Here is a 23,425-nt window from a genome sequence, read left to right as displayed (position 1 = left end):
CCAAGTTTGGGAAATACTGGTCTATTCCCTTCACCTTTAGGCGAGTCTATTTGGAATCAGAATAATTTTAAACAATGAACAAATTTGTGCAAATTGTGATGGGTTTGGAGACATTTGGAAGTATATTTTCTTCTGTTTGCAAGCTATTTGGAGGTAATCTCAGATTTCCTTTTTCAGTGTCTGTCCACCCATGGGCTTGTCTACATAAGGAAGTGCCATTGTGTTATGATGTGTTTAATATTATGTTAATTAACACATCTTGTAACAGCGTGTCATTTCCCAGTATAGGCATATCAGGTTGATGGTAAGTATAAGTGCTCTAATATGCTTATCTTTTGAGGTTAAAGGGTATCCATATTCTAACTTATTTTCCTATTGACAGGGTGACAGGACAGCACAATCGTCAATTATAGTGCTAGTGCAAGACTATATTTATAGTGTTGTTGGGACCCAAATGTGAATACCTCCTTCTCTCCTTCCTTCCACCCTCCTCAACTAATATTTTGGGAGAGTTTTTAAAGTAGCTTTCTGTGGAGATATTAACTCTTCTAAAGCACCTCCAAAGAAAATCTCAAAATAACACACAAATAGATCATGTACATTTGAAACTAAATGAAAATTTACACTGATTTCACTAGGGTCTCAAAAATCCCTGAATCCTTTTTAAGTGTAAGACAGGATTTTTCTGCAAGTCCCAAGACAGTGGATTTTGTAGAAGGTGATATTCCAGGGCAAATTGTACCAATAGAATATATTTTTTTAAATTGGAGTACACATCTTTTGGGGGGCGGGTGCTAGAGGGGGAGTGATAGATATATCCCATTTTTCTTCAGAGCTGGGAAAGACCCAGGGGATTGCAGGTTATATGGGTCTATCTTGCTGTTCAACAAAGGCTACAAGATCGTTGTCAAAAATTGCTGCCCTGTATCTTGAATCTTTATTACCAAAATCAATTCACTATGATCAGACTATATTTATTTATTTAAATAGACAGATGTATGGCAGGTAACTCATTCTATGTGGTTGGGATGCCCGAGTACTCCAGTTTAGAATCTCCTGAAGCAGTTATCAGTGAAAGTTAGATGCTGCAAAGGCCTTGGATAGGACAAAACAACTGATTTAGATATTCATATATCAAAGAAATTAAATCACTGTACTTTAATGTGTAAAAATGCTATGGTCTTACATTGTCTAGCTAGCTATCTTGATAGGATGGTGATGCTTTTGATAATGAAATATAAATGCCTCATAATGCAATAGATGCCTTAATTAAAGTTGTATGATTTTATGACCAATAATAATAGTTGATGTTCTGTATGCAGAATTAAGGGTAGTCAAATGTCATGCTTTGGAGTTTTAACTGATTACCTGCAAGGCATAAGAATAAATTTGCTCCATTAACAACATTACACTGTTGGCTAGATGCATTGTGGAAGGGGTGGGTTATCTTCCTCTGAAGCATCAGTTATGTACCAGTGTTGCGATGGGACATCGGGTTTGATGGACCAGTAGTCTGAACCCACATGTTCTGTGTTTCTAAAGGTTGTGCACATATGCACACAGTATAGCTCTGGGCAAAAGATTCTCTACAAAAAAAATTCAATATTGTGTTGGTTTCTATGATGCTGCATAGAGAAGTATGAATTTCACTTTTTTATTAAAAATCCCTTTCTTGATTATCTTATCAGTGATAGCTGGTAATATTATCACAGTTCCTGACAATATTTTGGCAGCAGCAAAACAAAATATGTGATATGTTGAGAAAATCAGGAATTGGTTTGCTTGCAGTATTGGAAATGGAACAGTTAGTTATTGACATTTTATATAGCTTGGTAGCAAAATCAGCACAGCACTTGTATTTTCAGTCCCTTTAGCAGTAAAAGGATAAAGGGTTTCAGTCTAGTTTGTGTCAGGCTGGCACTTGATTCGACAGTAATCTTAGTAATGCCATAGATTAGGCGATAAAATATGCCTGATATACCTGGTAACACCATTTTCTTTGAATTCTGTTTTATAACTGCTCTTTTAAAAGATACCACTCTTCATTATGGAAAGTTATTAGTTTTAAGAATGATTTAAAAGAGTGAATGTTCTGTATTCCCAATTATGCAGATACAATGATTTTTCCCATTTGGTCTACTGGTTTCTCCTGACCTTTAGGTCAATTTATCTAAGATTAAATAAATTCATGGAGGATAGGTCCTTCAGTGGCTATTAGCCAGGATGGACAGGAATAGTGTCCCTAGCCTCTGTTTGCCAGAAGCTGGGAATGAGCAACAGGGGATGGATCCTTTGATGATTACCTGTTCTGTTCATTCCCTCTGGGGCACCTGGCACTGGCCACTGTCGGAAGACAGGATACTGGGCTAGATGGACCTTCGGTCTGACCCAGTAGGGCCATTCTTATGGGGACTGGCAAGTAACACTGTATGAGAGAGGCAGCTAATACACACACCTGAAACAATCTGAAGCCTCCATAGCCCAGGAACTAAAAGACTGGTCTATTTCTGATGTGAGGTCTTCCAATTAGCAGTTCATTGCACTTCCACTGTAAGTACATCATAATCACAGAGTGAAGGAAACATTAGTAACCGGTGGTGATCAGTCCTTCACTGGTAGGTTTTGTGTAGTTTCACCATATTGTTGCTAATGAGAGCAGATCTTTGCTAGTGATGAGCAGGAGTTGGAAATTATTTTTATATAAATGATCAAAGCAACATATCAAATATATTTCAAATTCAAAGGATTCATTACATGGACACACGAAGTACAGCTCATTCTAACCTGTTTGAGCCAGCCTCCCTCTTCCCTCTCCTTCCAACCGCTTCTGTGCTGCCTCTGCTACTTCCACAGACACCAAGCGGGCAGTTCTGCCTGTATAAATGTTTTCTTCCTAGTATAGCACTCATTGCTTCTGGCTACTCTAGATTTCCATAGTGCCTGTCCACACCAGTCGCCTTATTATTATGTTTGTAATTTTAAAACAATAAAGATTTTTGTTCCTTATTTGTTTTTAACTTAAAAAGTAGGTTTTAAAATTAGCAACCAGGGCAGGTAAGTGCAAGTTCTGTGAAATAAAAAAATAATAAAAATTGAGAAATAAATTACAGTAACAGGAAGGAAAAAGGCAAAAATAGGGGCTAGCTGTGAGTTACAAAGAAATAAAAACATCCAGGGGTGCTGGGTCACAAGAGTGGAACCTACATTAGAAGGTCACAGAGATGTCTATTTATTGATTCACAGTTTGTTTATTTTATGCTTTATTCTCTATCTAGCTTCTAGTGAGATACTATACTTAGTATAATTTACCATAGACATTAATCACAAAAGTAAAGATTTTGTCTTATTTTAAAACAGGGTCTGATTCTCCTCTGACTTACCCTGGTATATATAAATCAGGAGTAATTCCAATGAAGCCAGTAGTGGTACTGTAGTGTAAAACTGATGGGAGAAGGACATCAGGCCCATAGATTCAAACTACCAAGCAGTGCATTGTTTCTAATCTTGAATAATGAAAGCCTGCTGGGTAGGTGTTTATGTAACCTTGTTCCAGTGAACAAAGTGGAGAATAGTTAATAGAATTGCCATTTTTAAATTCTCTTGTGAATACTCAGCATGCTGTGATCATATACCGAGTAATGGTGTTTACCATCAATAAATTGCTGTAGATACTATAATATAAATAAGAGTTTTATGCATTAGGACATTGTTCCCATGCCAGGGACATTCTGAGGACAGGACTACAAAGAATAAAGGCATCAAAGTAGTCTTTGAATAGACCCAGTCTATTACAGTATTAGAATATTTGTAATGATTTTATTGGGCGGGGGGGTTAGAGACAAAAAACTAAATAAAGAAACATAAATAAAGTCAACCATATTATGTTCTGTTTGTGCTTAATCTATATGTTGTTTTTATTGTGGCCAAAATCATGCATTTCTCAGCACAACATGCCATCAGCAGGAGGGAACCAATGCTTCACACTCCCATAGTAATTTTTAATGGCTTCAGTGACAGGTACTCAGAGGAAAATAATCAGAAGAAAGCAAATAAGATGCCTCACATAAAGCCTTTTACTCACTGACTTAGTGTACTGCAGGCTTGTTGCCAAGACGAAAACAGCAGGTAGCCCCGAAGTATAAATTACATCTCAGGTTGTGGTAGTAAATATACATCTGAGAGACCCGTTGCTGAAACTAGAGAAGTCTTATAATGAGGCACTACGGTACATAATGAACACAGTTGCTCTAATAAGTATATGGATACATTATTTTGAGATGCATTAAAGGACACATTGCTATTCCTTTACCAATTTCTTTTTTTTAAACCAATTACCATTACAAACTGTTCCTGGCCAATGGAAGCTGCGGAGCCAATGCTCGGGACAGAGGCAGGGCACAGAGACCCCCTGGCCGTCCCTAGGAGCCAGAGGGACATGTCGCCGCTTCCAAGGAGCCACACAGAGCCGGGCAGGAAGCCTGCCAGCCCTGCACCAACTGGATTTTTAATGGCCCAATCAACAGTGCTGACCGAAGCCACCAGGGTCCCTTTTTGACCAGGCATTCCGGTCGAAAACTGGACACCTGGCAACCCTACTTTACCTCATATTTCTCATGTAAAAGAGGGTTAATGAAACTTTCCTGCCTCTCGGAAAGGGTGTTGAAACACATAATTTAATTATGTTTGATCCTCAGATTAAGACACAGTGTAAATTTACAGCAATATAATGTGCTGAACCAAAGCACTGAATCCAGCTCAAACCCCAAACTTTAAAATGTTAGATCCTAGGAAGCCACACTTTCTATCTAGGCCTGATCTCTAATTTTAAGTAGCGGGAGCTAGCCTACGAAAGTTTGTGAATTCAAATTACTTTTCCTAACTTTATTCAAAGTTCTTGGGCTTGCAAACCTGGGCTGAAAAATCTCTGCTTTCAGTCAGACTGGAAATACCCTAAGAAAAGCAACTCTTACAGAATTTTGACATGAACTTTTCAGCCCCATCCAGAACAAGGAAGTGAAATGAAAGTTCATGAAAATAATGAGGAAATGAGGTTTTGTGAGCTTTCTGAATCTTTAACAAAAGAAAGAAAAGAAAAATATATGGGTAAGGTTTGTTTATGATTGAAGTCATTCTTATTTTACCCAACCTCGTTCACCCTAATTTTATTTTATTTCTTTTCGTTACCTCAGATTTTGCTATGATTATTTTATTCATAGCAGAGGCGTTACTAACCAAAGCACCATGCCCATTGCCACGGGGGTCTCAGAGTTGGCTGCTGGTGTTCCTTTGTTTTTGTTTTGGAGCAGTTTACTCCTTTGGTTTCTGTGGCAACTGTTTATTGCACACATTTGTAAAACACCTACTGGCATCACTGTGGCATCTGGATAGGCAGCTGTGGCCTCCCTGCTGCTCCAACACCCGCTCTGCCGGTGCTTCATTCACTGTCTGAAGTTCACCAAGTGGCAGCATGGGAAAGTAGGGAAAGACAGAAACAGAGTGAACAGCTGCTAGCAATGGATGCCATATTCATGCCAATTGTCTATACTCCTCCACCTCACAGAGTGAGGGCGCACTCCACCAGAGCAAAGGCCATTTAGGTAACTTTGCTTCGGGAAGTACCTCTCATTGACATATGCAAAGAAGCCACATGGCGTTCCATTCATACCTTCACAAGATACTACACCCTAGTGCACACCCCCTCATCTGATGCATCCTTTGGGTCTCTGGTCTTCAATTTCAGTACCACAAGGGTCCTCATGCCCACTTTTCTTCATGAGTACTGCTTGTCAATCACCCATAGTGGAATGCACATAGGGACCAGCACTCGGAGAAGAAAGAGAGGTTACCTACCTTCTGTAATGGGAATTCTTTGAAGTGTGTGGTCTCTATCTGTATTCTACTACCTGCACTTCTTCTCCACTGCTTTGGATCATAACTCTGATTCACTGTAGAGAAGGAACTGGAGAGGCAGTTGGTCCGCCCCTCCCCTTAGTTCCTCGGTTTGGCACCTGAGGTGAGAAAGTGCACAGGCACAGACCAACGGATGCTACCAGTATAAATATTCTGGTCGCAGGTGTGTGGAGCCACACGTCTCGAAGAACTCTGATTAAGGGTGGTAGGTAACCTCTCTTTTCCCTCCCTGCAGATGTGGCAGTAAGGTCAGACCCCAAAATTCGTATTTCCAATAGGATCCAGAAGACCGGGAAAGGGGAGCATAGCCTTGAACTGGCCCTCCCATCTTCCAAAACTTCCCTTACACAGTGCACAGGTTTATGCTCCCTACCCTCACAGAACTAGGAGGAAGTGTTTGGTCCTTTGACACTTAACATATGTTTGATTAAGAAATCTAATTGAAAATAACATTATTGTGATTAATTAATTCCATTTGTCTACTTCGACCCACATGGGAGATACTTTTATTTCTTTGACCTTTTGGATTTTCATTGATTTTGACCAACATTCTGTAAAATGAGTAGATTTATGTACAAATTTACAGCTCTGATTAAAATAAAAATCAACCATGTTTTTGTTATGTTCTCCAGATAACCCTCTTTAATAATATGTCTAGGACAATCTGTAGTAATACTGACGCAGTAATGGAACTCTCCCGTTAATTCACTGATACACCAATATAAGCACTCTTTAAATGAAGTTAAGGTTTGGTGTTCATCAGTGCTTTGTACTGGACAAGCAGCTTTTAATACGTCTTCTTTCTGCCTGCCTAAAATATGTTGTGAGAATTGAAAATACTCAACACATTAGCTACATTTAAAACAAAATGGATTCAATTACAGTTGTTTCTGAAGCATCTGAGGGACATATATTTCTCTTCTAAGTGGTGTGCACAGATATCACCTGCAAGTTGATTGCACATAGGCTAGAGGCAACGGCAGAGAGGGAGGTATGTTCCCTATTAGGCGAGATGTGCTGGAAGATGAAATATAAAGGAGACCATTTTTAAATTATCCAGTTTTGTCCTTAATTCAGCACTTACACGTTGATGTCATTCTGGAGGTGGCATGGAACTGACTTGTTATCATCCCACCCCCAAGTTTGCCACTGAACTGTGGAAGCATGTCCCCAGTGGATATGACAGACAGTATACTATGAAGTGTATCATCAATTGTAAGGGAATAATGACAATACAGAGCTATCAGTAGACAAGTCATTGCTAAATCCAAATCCTATGAGGACATATGCTCACACTACACCTCATCAGCCATCTATTACAAATTTCACCTGAAACAGATGTTCGAAATCTTGGAAGGGTCCATTGCCAGCTCTAGAATGGCCCTGAATTCGTCTTGTTTTGTTCATTGTTTTGTTTTATCTTGCACCACTGCTAGTATTTAAGAATCAGGGCTCAAATTTGGAGACTGAATCATTGGCATATCTGACAGATCAGTCCTTATCCCAACTACCATATTTTTATGGTTGAGGTGATTCCATCTGGAACTGCTGCAGCCATCATTATCCCCATTATTGAAACTGACTGGTTTAACATCAGTTGAGTGGAAAGCAGCATATATATGTGGTCTGGCTGTGGGTCGGTTCAGCCTTAGATGATTTAATCTCCCCTTTGCCAAACTGATGTCCATCTGTATCACTCCTTCCAAAGATAACAGTTTCAAGCACTGAGATGTTTACTTTAGTTTCATTGAGATCTTTGGTTTAGTTGCCAATAATATTAATGGAGCTGGAATATAAATCACACTGAATGTAAAATGTTTGGGCTTCACTGTATGGGGCAGATGTCCATGTAGAGAGAAGGGTAATTAAATTATCTTGCATTATAACCCTGATTTAGCTAAGGGCTTGCACATATGGGAATTTTCTCTAGAGAAACCTCATGTGTTGTCACTCTTGTTGTCAATATCATAAATGGTGACTATAATAAAAGCCTCAACAATTAGGAAAGAAGGGAAAGAAATAATACATCTATTGAACTTTAGTATTATTAATGTGCAAGAGAAGAAGGGTTATGCTAGTGCTTGCTGTTAGCTCTTTCATTGTGCACATAAATCTCTATTTTATATCGGTTGACCAAGCTTACTGTCACTGGTCATCCAAATATGCAGACATTGCAAACACAGAGTTTTGCTACCCTTGACATAATTTAAGCTGTTATTTAAAATAATTAATTATAATGTTTCTGTCCCTCTGAGTTGTAAAGATAATCTTTGAATTAATATAAATCAATGTCCATCACAGTGCTGCCAGGCTGGGTGTGCAGTGGACATAGTGAAATAGTTGAATTGATAGATGTAGCGTGTTTCAACTATTCGAATTAAGAGGTTGTTGACTTCAGATGCTAACACTGCTAAACAAGTAGGCAAAACAAAATAACCAAATTAAGTTATGGAAATGTAATTATAATGGGCAGCTGGGTACAGTTTTAAGTTTTGATCCTCCAAAATCAAAAACATATGAGTTGTACTCAAAACCAAAAGAGGGCTCAGCTGTCTCATGCAAGCTAAATGGAGTCTAGTAAAAATAGGATTTTCTTTTGATGCTTACTGTATTTAACCTTTTATCTATGTTTGACATTTATATCACTTCCATTTTATCCTGCCAGCATCAAATCAGTAGTTGCTTTTACCAATATTAAAAAATTTGTCTCTGTAGAAAATGACAAGGGATTTCCTTTGCAGATTATGGGAGGTTTTTTTCATGTAAAGTTTAGACTGCCTTTACTTCTTGCCTTTTTCATTTGAACTAATTGCCTAGTGCTTTTAAGGCTTTGCTTTCTGTGTCCCTCACATACTGTAGCAGTGCTGTGGCCCCAGCATTTGTTTAGGTTTATAAAGTGTACAATTAGCCCTTTTAATGCCTATTCAGTCACAATTAAACCTCCCTGATGGCTTATGATTGGTCTTTCCAAACGGCTGTGGAGGTGTTTTTAATTATTAATTCTCTGGTTTGTTTCTTACAGCAGTCTCAGCTGTGCTTTATTATTCAAAGGTTAATGCAAGCTGAGAACCGGGTAAATTAAATTTGTTTGGCAGCTAGCAATCTGATGTATTACAGACATTGTGAGATACAGATGGGTAGCAACTCTTTTGCTATTGTGATGCTTAAAAAGACAGATTTTATCTTTAAAGCAATTGCTAGTTTTGATAGTATGGTTGATATTATAAAATGATGGTTCCATAATATTATAGTGTCTGCAACACATTTTTGTTAAGAAAGTGTGGAGTTTAGAAATGCAAGATGCATTAGCAGATATTATAGAAAATTAATGTAGATATCATTACTAATGAACTGGTACACTGCACAGTAGTAAGTCACCCGGTTGTATGTGGGGAATCACGCAATCAGACGTTTTAATGAAGGGAGCGGAAGGAATTTCAGGTGGAAGAGGGTTTATTAACTTTCAGTGAACAAAATGAATAGTTGAGAAGTGAACATGACATGATGTTGTGTAATAATTGTACGCCGTGGGTACATTGTGAGGTAGGGAGCATAGCCAAGAGCTTTCATCTGTTCTAGACATACAGCTATTTCACAAACCCTGCATGCTCTGGAATTCTTTATTGCAGTCATAACAAGAAAATACTGTGACACTTACTTTGAAAAATCCACTAACCCCTCTTTCCTGTAAAATATGGTAGATGCCCACATCACAGAAGTCACCATCATAACTGATCCTAATTAGAAATAATGGTTGATGTTGTTGTTGTTGTTATTGTATATAGACAGGTCACTAACTAGAGGTGTTCTGTAGGTTCTTCAAACACAAAATATTACTTGTATTAGAACCTAGCTTAGCAATGAATTAGATCTGAATATATTATTGATATTTACTGAAATCAAGTAACTAACACATCCACAGAAAAAAATAAACGTTAGGGTTGTGCTCACTGCAACTAAAATCCTGCACGTGAAAGTCCACGCTGAATAAAATGTATGGTTCTGAGGCTGAGCTTGTGTTATTTGAAAAGAGGCTACTTTGATTTATATGGAAGCTGTGTTGCAAAAAATATATTAGTTTTCAGTGTGCCTAGATGTTGATTGAATACAGGAGGGTGTTTTTCTATTTCCACATATAGAGCTATATTCTGTACATTGTAAATATATGTTAGTACTTTGCTAGTTTAAATGAGGAATTTATGTTAACATAATCCTACAATTTAACCTGCTAGTATCTCTTTCTTTTGATAAGCTTTTCAGTACATTGTAATAATTGTAGAGTAAAACAGCCTTCTGTATTAGTCATTGGAGTGATTTAGAATAGTGACTTAGAGCGTGAAGCCAGAAGGTCATTTGTATGGTGCCAAGATTTTAATGCAGTTTGTCCTGTATAATAATGTGTGTTGCTGCAATGCCACCTTGTGATGAGGTGGATAACGAGGTAGCTGAATACTGAATGGTTTACAGACAAGTAGTCTCTGTCTCCTTGTATTGTAAATACTGCCTCACCTCCCTCCGCTAAGAATATTTTAGTTGCAGTCAGGAAGCTAATCTTTCTATAATTATTTGAATAATTTATTAATACAGTGATTATACTACATTTATGTGTCTGATTACCACTTTAGGTGAAAAAGAAGATGGCATCAGACAAATGTATTATTGGGGAATAGCTCCATGAATGCACTATATCATTTTTGCTTCTGATGTGATTGCCAGATAATGTTATCATAAATATAACATGTACTATATGCTCAGTTTTATGTGGTTACTCATTATGCCATATTTTTGCTTTCTGTTTTAGTGCTGGACCCAAAGGAGACAACATTTATGAATGGAGGTCAACTATACTGGGGCCTCCAGGTTCTGTGTACGAAGGGGGAGTTTTCTTCCTTGACATTACCTTTTCACCAGACTATCCTTTTAAACCACCTAAGGTTAGTAGAATAATTTTAAAAGTAAAATAGCAGTACCCAATGAATAATTAAATGATATATGTCCATAGTACTCCTTTTTAATAATCATTCTGCAACAAGAGAGCTAGCAGCTTCAGCCACCTCTGTAATTGACTTTAGATCAAAGAATCAGTTAACTATTAACATATTCCAGCCTAACACTACCCTTCATTTTTGCTCAGTCCACCCTCCCACTACAGATTAAAATGTTAACGCTGTAAGAGCTAATCTACATTGCAAATGCATTGCTGGTATAGTTATACTGGGAAAGGCCCTCATGGTGGAAACACATCTCATACAGGCAAAAGGAGTGCTTTTACTGGTATCATTCAACCATCTCCCCAATGACATAAACTACACAGGCAAAAGAACTTTTTTGCCCGGATAAGCTTCATTTACGGGGGGAATTCTGGCATATTCTGGTGCATATGTCAGCAAAACTTTGTAGTGTAGACCTCGCCTGAAACAGAAAGAAGGAGAATAAGAATGGTGGGGGGGGAAAGGGCATGGGGGAGAATGAGGAGGAACACAGAACCCCGGCAGGGGGGAAATGGGGGACCCTGGTGGGGGGTTAAAGGGGAGTTATGGAGTGCATACATAGCCCGTGGCATGCAGAGGGAATGGGGGGGCCTAGTATGGGCAGCATACAAAGGCCTGGCATGGGGCACACACAACCCCCGGTATGCAGTTGGAGTGGGTGCCAAAAAGAGCCCTGGCATGGAGGAAGAGAATGGGGGGCCATGGTAGGGAGGGCAAGGGGGAAGAGGAGGCACACAGCAGAAGAGAGGATTGCAGGGAGTCCCTGAAATAGAGGGGGATGGGAGGGTGGCACACAGGGAGATTGGAGAGATATGAGAAGATCCTGAGGTGTGCAGTGTGCTCAGCCTACAGAAGAAACAAAAGTGTATCACCCCTAGTTCTATAGTATCCCAGAGTATCTAAACAGTGAGGTCACTGACAAGAATGTTATAGTTGAGGTTCATCTATCCCACTGACCAATGTTTTAGCCAAAACTTTCCAATTCATATTTAGGCACCTAAAGAAGAGGCCTGGCTTTCAAAAATGATGAGAATCCATAGCCCCTCCTATTTAAGTCTGTTGAAGCTTTGGGTGCTCAGGCCATCTGAAAATCAGGGCTGAGACCTTCAGGCCCACTCTGGCCCCTTTACACTGCATAAAAGAGCCAGAGCAGGGCAAAGAGGATTAAATGCCCCATACTCTGCCAGGGGAGGATTCTCCAGGCATAGGAACTGTAGAACATAGCTGTAAGGCTACCTCTTCAGGGCCCCCTCACTTATCCCTGTATAGAGTCCTGGCAGGAGTGGGGCTGAGGGTGGCTGTGGAATCACAGCACTGCAGAGATTCCAAGCAGCGCTGTGGCCAATAAGGAAGCCCGAGAAGACTGCTGGAGCTTAGGCTATGCCTGCACTACAGAGCTTATGCTGGCATAGCTATCGAGGCAGAGCCCCCGATGTAGATGCAGCATATGCACGGTTCCGTCCGCATAATTGCATCTACACTGAGGGTTTTGTCAGCTTAACTATGTTTCTAGGGAGTGTGGTTTTTCACACCCCTGATCTACATAGCTATGCTGCTATAAGTTTTGCATGTAGACCAGGCCTTAGACAGCCTCCCCCTTACTCCCAGGGCTGTCTAAATTATGCAGGGTCTCTTCAGCCCACAGAACAAGACATGCACCACAGAATCCCTAATTTAGGTTCCTAAATATGGATTAAAGTGCCTATCTTTAGGCACATAAATTGGAAAATTACAGCCATTTTAAGAGTAGTTAATGTCAGTCCCCTAGCAAAAAAAAAGGGGGGGGGGGCAATATTCACATGCAGGTGTTAAGTGTAGGGGTTAAGCTCTCTCGAAATGTGAAGCCATAAGAGACTCTAAACCACAATACCTTTTTTTGGTACGGCTATCTAAAGAGCCAGATATGAGAGAGGAAGATCTGGTTCTTCTTTCTGTTGAAACTGCACTTCAGTTTTGAGGAAACACATTAAATGAGTCCTTTTTAAATAGAAGGGAAAGGTCCAATTTGCTCTCTCGCCCTGAGATAATGACTTTTTCAGGCCACACTCAATTATATTTTGGTGACTGTATTATTTTGTAAAATGAGTAATGCAATTTTGTGTTGCTTATTAATGAAATAGGGAAGTTCTTATCCTGCTTTCTAACTACTCTTTTGTGCTCCTTTATTCTTCCTTCCGGTTGTCATTATAAGACATTTGTGCATATAAATAATAAAAATGTGTATTGTGATAAAGGGTGATAGAACTGATGATACTGTATTGTACTATTACAGGGCCAGCAATTATGACAAGGTCAGTTGTTATCCATAAAAAAAAAATTGGGGTGTATGTGCAGAGGACCAGTATCAGTATTTTACTAAACCTCCTTTTTGCACTCTGTGACTTTTATTCTAACTGCTTTCATCCATTGTTGTAGATATTCTCTATCTTCAAACGTGCTCTGAGGAATCTTACATTGTTCATGTTTTCAGTGTGCATATTCTTCCTCGTCTCAGAAACTGACTCATGTATAAAATCCTTTGGGAAGTCCCTTGAGAAACGGAGTGTGGGAAGGTGACTACTTGTCACAAGATAACTGCTGCAGTCAGTATGCTGTTCAAATCTGTCCTCCTAACCTTGATTTGTATAGCCTAAAAAAAAATCTGTCGATGAGGCAGAATATCTTGTAGAAAGCTTTATGGTACAGTTCTGTGTATGTAAGTGAGCAGAATTGCCATCTCTCTCAGTTTTATCTTAAGTCTTGTGATATTTGATGCTGTTCTTAAAGCTCTAGCTTCTGGAGTCATGTGAATGTGAGAATCTCAGCTTTATTTTATTTTTATTCATTTTGAGTCCTCATGGTTGTGAAGAAAAGTTTAAGAAAGGCTTAAAACTAGAAGGCAAATAAAAAGAACCTAAAACTTATTAGTTTTTCTGGAAAAAAAATCTCATGATTTGGAAGCCATATCAAGATTTGGGGTGGACGGGGCCTTAATTCACGTGGGTTTTTTTGAATGCTTGCAGTTAGCATTACTGAGTAGATGACTTGCGCATAGATGCAGAATTGAAACAGCCTGACACTCATTTGTTACTATTGTAGAATTCATACATTCATACATGAGACTTATAGGGCTGCTTTTATCCTCTCTTACCATTAAGGAAACATTTAAAGGAACACTGTCAAATTTGATAATCTCCAAATTTGACCACAGAAGCACTGGCAAGAAACTGAAACTTTGCCTCAGATGCAATCACATGACTTGGGTTGAGGTTCCAAAGGCCCATATCACAAGACACAGTTATTGTTACAAGGCCTAATCTAAAGCCCACTGAAGTCAATGGAAGTCAAACTATTTTTCTGTTTGCAGATGTCATGGAATCCATTAATGTGTGAGAGAGAGAGTATGTGTGTTGAGAAGCAGGGGAAAATATTTTTTAAATTATGAAAAATACCTTGCTGGTGAACTTGTAATTAGGGTTGCCAAGCGTCTGGTTTTCGACCAGAATACCCGGTTGAAAAGGGACCCTGGAGGCTCTGGTCAGCACCGCTGATCGGACTGCTAAAAGTCTGGTCGGCTCCGCAGCAGGGCTAAGGCAGGCTCCCTGCCTGCTCTGGCTCTATGCAGCTCCCGGAAGCGGTGGCATGTGCCCACTTCGGCTCCTAGGCTCAGGGGCAGCCAGGGAACTCCGCACGCTGCCCACACCCTGAGCGCTTGCTCCCCAGCTCCCATTGGCCAGGAACCACGGCCATTAGGAGCTGCAGGGCCAACACCGGTGGATTGGACAGCACGCAGAGCCACCTGGCCACACCTCTGCCTAGGAGCCAGAAGGGGGACATGCCGCTGTGCAAGCCAAAACCAGGAGGAATTTGGCCTATATATTTTTGAGCCCAGTAATAATATTTTAAATTTATTCTTCCATGTAGTCAAACAGTTTTCCTGCCTCTTTTCTGTACTTTCAAATTCCTTCCTCCTTTTCCATTTTTTCCTGACTTTTTCCTCATCACGTAAAAGAACTTAATCCTGTAGCCACTCAGTGTTTGCTTTTTTTTTTTTTTAATTTTCCCTTTCCAAATCCTCCCTCAGTTTAAACCATCTCCTTCTTTATCATCATCCATAGCAATTTCTAAAGACTTTGGAACTATTATCCTTATGTCTCTCATTTATTTTTAAAATCTTCTCAGCTCTTTTGTGTCTGCTGCTCTTAAAGTCCCCCTGATGCTTCATCCCCATCTTTTGTACTTTTAATAACTTGAGTTTGGGGGTTGGTAAAGCCAGGAGGCTCATTTAAACTGAATCAAAAAGTATGCTTTCGGGAACAATAGTATTTTCTGTAGAACTTCAAGATTCAGGGCCAATCCCCCTATGTGGCCCAGCTATATTCCAAAAGATCATATATCTAAACAGTATTGCCCCAGTCCACCAGATTTTCTTCACTCCACACAAACCAATCCTTCTCCCCAGGTCAATATTTTCCATCCTGCCTATCCAGTCCTGAATTATTCTGCTTGTCTATTCCTGTCAGTGTCCTTCTGAAAGGTAGGCATGAACCTAATAGCACATTAATCATAAATCAATATCAATAACTTATTTTCCATAAATAGCAAAAAAAAAAGAAAGAAATGTCTGTGGCATATCACTAAATGCTGTTTGATTTGCTCTTTGTGATATCCATCTCTCCTTTCCTCCACCCCACCCCCCCCGAACTCAGTTCTTTTCAACCTTTTAACTTTGCCTCATTCATTTAAATTGGACTCAAATTAAAATTTTCTAAGCAAAAAGTCACTCACCCGTTCAATCCCTCTTTCCTTTTAAGTGGATGACATTGTGCCCTGCTTAGCTGCAGAGTGCTCATGTAGAGGAGATTTTTTCCTTCAAGGAAAACTTTCTAAAACAGCTTGATCAGAAGTGAAACAGGACCAGCCCAGCCTATCACTTATTTATGGTTGTTCACAGTTCATCTATATCATCAGATACCAAGATTTATGCAACAGCTCATCTGAGAACTGACAAATTAGCTTTGTTTTTCTGGGAGGCTCGAATCAATTAAAAATTTTGTTAGTTTCTGCTGTGTGTAAGTTTGTACGGCACTTTGAAAATTGGTTTAGCAACCAGTGGCTGATTCAGCAAGAAACCAAGCAGCCCACAGAATCCTTTTTTTTTCGGTTGTGTTTTGTTTTTTTGTTTTTTAAAGCATCATCTTGGTGCCAAACTGTGATAAGGTGTGGAACAGACCAAGTGAAGCAGAGCACATTCATATGATCTCTCCTTCTGCAAAAGCCAGATGCTGATGAGATTTTGATCTTGATTCACAAACACAGCATAAATTCTGCAAGGCAAGGATTCACTTCCACCCAAAGATGAAATATCTTCCTTGTGCTGCAGTGGATGGTTGAATAGAAGGATTGGTGGCCTATTCTGAATGGCCGCTCACAAAAATTAATAAAAGTATCTAGATGTCATGCCAGGGAAATATTCCTGCATTTCTTCTAGGTCTTAATGACCTCTTCAAACGCTTTTAGCAATACCTTTGAGATTCCTGTTTCTTGCTAAATATCTTCCTTTCATGCTTAAAGGTTTCCAGAAAGCTCTGTCTCCTAAAGATGTCTGGCTCTACTTCCTCTACAGTATTGGAAAGTAGAGGCATATATACCTACGACTATTGTTCCTTTTAGTCAGCCTGGGAGAATGCTAACCCATTCTAATCCTATTTGTAACTTTGTTCCATTTTAGAAAAATTGGTAAATTTTCTAAGCATGCACACCATTAAGAAATGGGAACCTTCTGAAGTTCACCCTTGGTGACAAATTAATACCACAAAATTTCATACACTTTTAAGTTGTCAGATGAAGGGGGTTCATTTCATTATCACACTTTCCATCCCTCCAGAACAGAAAGTCTTTACAAATCAGTAGGCCATGTCATGTTCTCCCACCTAGCTGTTTGTGGAAACAACAATATTTTCAAGAAAACTACCTCCAGGAATTGTCACTACACAGTGTCTGCATTTTCATCAAGAATAATCTTTATTAATAATGTCTACTCAGATATTTGACTGTATTCAATCTGCTGTGGTGTCAATTCCATTTATTCATAGCTATTACAATGTAGATATATCTATCATTATCCTAGTACTTCTGCTACCTTTATTTTTGAATTTGAGTGATATATAAAATCCTTAATCCCAACTCTACCATTAATCTTTCTGAGCACTTTAATCTCAACTGACTGAAAGATGGTACACAGGACTTGAAAGCTTTCATGATGCTAACTCATTTCAAAATCAAAACTAGAATAACCGAAAAGTCTATTTCCCCTTGTAAATCTCACATGTCTATTGATTGACTGAAAAATTGTTCTCAGGATTTGAAAGTTTAGCTGCGTTAAATCAATTTAGAATGCTAGGAAAGTCTTGTTCCTTTGTAAATATCACATACGGTGTCTATAGCATCTTGTCTTAATAGCAATATTGAATATCTCTTTCATGTTTCGTACATGATGGTCACGTAATGCTAATCTGTATGCACAAAATATCATTATCTACTATAGAATCCCTCTCCTGTGATACAAGCCTTATGCTCTTTTCATAAATTTAGTCTGATATACGAGACTTGAGTTCCTTTTGTCCAGAGCTTTTACTTCTCTTTTCATATTTATTTTATACATGATTGGCTTTTAAGGACAAATGTTTCTTATCTGCAGTATAGTAGCTAATTTTTCAAGATGCCATTTATCTGAGGGCAAAAGCAAGCATAAAACTGGCATTCTTCAGTATTACCAAGTGTATTGCCAATGCCTACTATTACCTAACATTCAGAAATCATGAGAGACCCCAAAAAATCATTTTGTCTTAAAATCATGAGATTTTTCCAAAAACTAATCATATTGCTTTTCACGTGCCTTCTGATATGTTAATCTTTTGGGGTGAAGCTACTCACCCGCCCCAATTTGTGTTCTAGCATTTCAGATTCAAAATTAACTGAAATACACACACACACACACAATGCATGCATCCTTATTCACTATTCAGAGAGGCCTCTACTTACCCTCTTCTATAACTCTGAGTGTGATGTCTGTCACTCTAGCCTCCCGACTTAACTTGTGAGAATAGGCCACTGCCCCACTGGCGCTGTCTCTACATGTTCTCCCTTACCCCCCTCCCGCCCTCAGCCTCCTTGTTACACCCTATCTCCTCTTGCTCCTCCTCCCCGCAATATTTAGCCCAGAATCTCCTGCCCATCCCATTGTCACTCTAAGCCATGCCACATTCCCTTGTAACTCCTTTCAGCTACCTTCTGCTCCCCACATTCCCCACAATTCCTCATAGTTTCTTGTCCTGTTTCCTAAAAGCCCTTCTGCCCTTACAGTCTCATTCTCTGTTATTCTGATCCTTGCTTGGCCTTCATATGAAGATTAACGATCCCCAGTCTTTGCCGGGGGAAGGCTCACTTTCACCTATAAAAGTGGAAGGGCCATGGTGGTTATCTTGCTGAAGGCAGCCTGTGACTTCAGTCCCATTACCAATAAATGAAGACAGAAGCCAGTTGGGGGAAGAGTGAAACTTGACTGAAGGCAGAAACCAGAAATTTATGTGACCCATTAAAAAGTAGCCAAATATCAGAAGAGTCATGACAAAAATTGTGAGAATCAGCAATACGATTCTTAATCCTGATATCCATGGCTGCCAGAACAGCTGTCTGTTAAGACTGAAAACTATAATCTGCATTTCCCCTCCCTCTCAAACCCTTTGTAACATCCATTTCAGTGTTTGCACCCTCACATGACACTAAAACTACATGTCTATACACAGCAGTGACTTCAGCGGTAGTTAAGTCCAGATGCAGTTCTTCCTTCTCCCCATTGGAGTAACTTCAGTGCCCATCAAAGGGACAGAATCACAGAGAACACCAAACAGCACCAGAGGCTGTGATACACATAGAAAGAAAGTGACAAGACAGAGGAGAGGAAGAGGACATATATTAATTATTATCAGTGCATGCAAAGGTCACGTTTGATATAAAATGGCATTGTGAATCACTGTGGTTTTCTGGGAATCCAAGTATGTACCTGCTAATTCTTCTGAGTCTCATAATTATCATTCCTTCCCACCATATTTTCAGTATGCCAAATTGAGTCAAAAGCTTCCTTTTATTTATTTGTTTATTTATTTTAGGGCTGTCAAGCGCTTAATCATTTGATTAAAAATATTAATCACAATTAATCGCGTGATTAATCACACTGTTAAACAGTAATAGAATACTATTTATATAAATATTTTTGGATGTTTTCCACATTTACAAATATATTGATTTCAATTACAACACAGAATACAAAGTGTACAGTGCTCACTTTTTATTTATTTTTTATTATATATATTGGCACAGTAAAAATAAAAGAAATAGTATTTTTCAATTCACTTAATACAAGGATTGTAGTGCAATCTCTTTATCATGAAAGTTGAACTTAGAAATGTAGAATTATGTACAAAAAATAACTGCATTCAAAAATAAAAAAATGTAAAACTTTAAAGCCTACAAGTCCACTGAGTCCTACTTCTTGTTCAGCCAATTGCTCACACAAACAGGATATAACGTTGCCTGCTTCTTGTTTACAATGTCACCTGAAAGTGAGAACAGGCGTTCGCATGGCACTGTTGTAGCCAGCGTTGCAAGATATTTACATGTCAGATGCGCTAAAGTTTCATATGTCCTTTCATGCTTCAGCTACCATTCCAAAGGACTTGCCTCCATGCTGATGATGGGTTCTGCTCAATAACGATCCAAAGCAGCGCAGACCACTGCATGTTTATTTTCATCATCTAAGTCAGGTGTCACCAGCAGAAGGTTGATTTTCTTTTTTGGTGGTTTGGGTTCTGTAGTTTCCGCATCAGAGTGTTGCTCTTTTAAGACTTCTGAAAGCATGCTTCACAACTAGTCCCTCTCAGATTTAGGAAGGCACTTCAGATTCTTAAATCTTGGGTCGAGTGCTGTAGCTATCTTTAGAAATCTCACTTTGGTACCTTCCTTGCGTTTTGTCAAATCTGCAGTGAAAGTGTTCTTAAAACAAACATCCGAGACTGCTATAACATGAAATATATGGCAGAATGCGGGTAAAACACAGAGCAGGAGACATACAATTCTCCCCCAAGGAGTTCAGTTACAAATTTAATTAACACATTATTTGTTTAACAAGCGTCATCAGCATGGAAGCATGTCCTCTGGAATGGTGGCCAAAGCGAAGGGGCATATGAATGTTAACATATCTGGCATGTAAATATCTTGCAACGCCGGCTACAAAAGTGCCATGCAAACGTCTGTTCTCACTTTCAGGTGACATAAATAATAAGCAGGCAGCATTATCTCTTGTAAATGTAAACAAACTTGTTTCTCTTAGCGACTGGCTGAACAAGAAGTAGGACTGAGTGGACTTGTAGGCTCTAAAGTTTTACTTTGTTTTGTTTTTAAGTGCAGTTATGTAACAAAAAAAATCTACATTTTTAAGTTGTGCTTTCACGATAAAGAGATTGCACTACAGTACATGTATGAGATTAAATGAAAAATACTGTTTATTTTGTTAATCATTTTTACAGTGCAAATATTTGTAATAAAAGTAATAACATAAAGTGAGCACTGTACACTTTGTATTCTGTAAAAAGTAACAGAGGGTCCTGTGGCACCTTTAAGACTAACAGAATTATTGGGAGCATAAGCTTTCGTGGGTAAGAACCTCACTTCTTCAGATGACTTGCATCTGAAGAAGTGAGGTTCTTACCCACGAAAGCTTATGCTCCCAATAATCCTGTTAGTCTTAAAGGTGCCACAGGACCCTCTGTTACTTTTTACAGATTCAGACTAACACGGCTACCCCTCTGATACTTTGTATTCTGTGTTATAATAGAAATCAATATATTTGAAAATGTAGAAAAAATCCAAAAATATTTAATACATTTCAATTGGAATTCTGTTGTTTAACAGTGCAATTAAAACTGCAATTAATCGTGATTAATTTTTTTGAGTTAATAGGGCGAATTAACTGTGATTAATCAACAGCTGTGGTTTATTGATACTTGATTATAATGATCTCATCCAGAACTCATGGCACATGTACGAAATGAACTCTTGCCATTTCCCCACTCCCAAACTTAGATACTCCTACCACGATCACTGTCTTCCCTTCTTCCCAAGCAGACACAAAGTGCTCTAAGTAAATATAAGTTGAGGATGCCTAGTTTCTTGAAGGAAATTCTTTGTACAGTACCTCAAAGATTGGCTGGCACCCACCAACTTTCCCTTTGGGAAAGAAACTGTGTTATGTTTATTGGTAGTCCAGGAGTTTTATAGGCCAGTTAATTCAGTCATACTGCGTAAAAATGGTACATTGTTTAAAAAAAAATTAAATATATTGTAAAGAGCATGTTGATGTGTGATGTTTGACTACATTTCTGTCAGAATAGATAGGTTTCTTTAGCTTATCATGAAAGGGCATTTTGGCAATATCCAAAAAGGGAAGATTGGTAGGCTACATTTTGGGGTTATTATGACAGGCATGACTGATCTGTAAGATTAAACTAGTGAGAAAGTTATCCACAGAAACAATTTTTAAAAATGCTTAAATAACAGCCAATACATCTCTGATTTGTTTTTCCACTTTCATTTGGCTGGCACAGCCTTTTTTAAATTCCGTAATCGCACAAAGTAACTTCAGGAATAAAGTCATTTTACACAAACTTGTATTATCTGTCTTTATCTGAGAAAGCTTTTGACTCTCTGCATCACTCAATATTGCTCTGTATCCTGAAGCTCTTTGACCTGGACATGTTTCCATTTTCTTTGTTCTCCTCCTGCTCTTTCCATTATTTTCAAAGGACTTCTTTACACAGCTTCTTAGAACACCTTGACTTGCTCTTTGTTGTAGTTACAGCAAGGATTAGTACTAGAATCCATCTTTAGACCTACCAACTCTGCATGTCAATTGAAAATATTTATATGGTACATATATGCTTAGCATTGCTCTGTTTACTTCAAATGATATTTCTTTTGCCTCGAATGCCCTTTCCACTGAGGTGGGGTGGGCGGTTAGGCAGCTTCATAATTACCATTAATATACTGTATCATTATCATAAGTAGACATTGTTTCATTTTGGACGCTATTAAAAGGTGATCCACATAAACACTGTTATACACTCCACTGAAACATTATCACTTCTAGCAAGCCATATTAAGCACTGAGCATTTTGTTATAGAAACCTAGATCATCTGTTTTGGGGGATTTATTAATTTCATTTTGGGGGGTTATTTTTAACAATTTGAGTTTTATGTATATGTCCAAAAACTGGGGTTTTTCAGGGCTTTCTCTTTGTATATACTGTAATGAGTAAACTCTTTGTAATGTTCCCTGTTTCAAACAGCACTATGTTAAAGTCCACTCTGCTATAGAACATTTAGTGTGCTCCAGCATGGACCAATTAATGAGCAACATATGTTTAGAAATCACATGCCCAGAGTCTGCATTACCCCACTGTATAAACAAGCCCTTATATATTGGTGGTTACATGGTGGTTATTGGATGAACATCGATTTTGCTTTCTTGCTCTTTTTGTTTGTTTCGTGTTTCATTGGCGTTTGGCAGTTAAAACTGAAAAACAGAAGCCTTACAAAAAACCCAGAATGATTTAGGCCTCAGATTTCTTAACAGTTCATTAGTTTCACATCTGATAAATAAAATGTGCAGTGTAGCTCAAATAAAATAGTTATAAGGTAATACTTCCTTCTAATGCAGATGGTTTGTGTTTTTTCTTTATGCAGTAAATCTATGGATATTCATTACCTATTACATTTAGATTATTTGAAATGTTTACAAAAAATCAAATAAATAAAGTCCTTTTGTTGGTACACATTAGTATAGTCTGCTTTAACAGTGAGCATCATATGGTCAGTCATTTATTGTGCACTTTACATGGTAATCCATTAAGTATCTCAGCTGTTGTTCTTCCTAATTAATTGTCATTATGTATGCTACAATTCTGTAGTTAGAAAACAGAGATGGATCACCCTGTCTTAGAAATGCAGCCTTAGTCCTAGGCATAATACACACTAAATTGAGTTGCCCTCTATAAGGAATTTAAGGATACTAATTAACATAAGGGTTATTGCATCTTGCAGGGACATAGGGATTTTAAATTTAGACTGTTCTGCAGTAGTTCTGACTAAAGACTAAAGAGTTTTGGCTTGGTCTTGTTTTATGATTCTCTCTTTTGGGATGGACAAAGTTTGACCGACTGAAACCAGAACTGCTACTCCTGCCTAAACTCCAGAGTTAGGCTTTGTCTACACTGGATTTTCGTCGGTAAAACTTTTGTCATTCAGGGGTCTGAAAAAAACACATCCCAGAATAACAAAAGTTTCACTGGCAAAAAGCGCCGATATGAACAGTGTTTTGTCGGTGGGAGAGCTCTCCTGTTGACAAAGCTACCGCCGCTCACTGGGGATGGAAATTTTTTGTCAGTGGGAAAGCTCTCTCCTGCCAATAAAGAGCGGCTAGACGGCGT

At 38.7% G+C, this 23,425-nt stretch overlaps 1 protein-coding gene across 1 annotated transcript in view; it reads left to right on the top strand.

Moving 5' to 3' along the window:
• LOC128832509 (ubiquitin-conjugating enzyme E2 E2) overlaps positions 1–23,425 on the top strand; it is a 307,401-nt gene that overhangs the window by 238,101 nt on the left and 45,875 nt on the right. The window contains exon 4 of the mRNA XM_054019974.1: positions 10,712–10,844. Within this exon, the coding sequence (XP_053875949.1) occupies positions 10,712–10,844 (133 nt within the window). The remainder of the gene's footprint in view (positions 1–10,711; positions 10,845–23,425) is intronic.

Source organism: Malaclemys terrapin, chromosome 2, assembly GCF_027887155.1.
Source record: "Malaclemys terrapin pileata isolate rMalTer1 chromosome 2, rMalTer1.hap1, whole genome shotgun sequence".
Lineage (NCBI taxonomy): Eukaryota > Metazoa > Chordata > Testudines > Emydidae > Malaclemys > Malaclemys terrapin.
The sequence above is the reverse complement of the archived record's forward strand: the minus strand, read 5'-3'. Positions and strand labels throughout refer to the sequence as shown.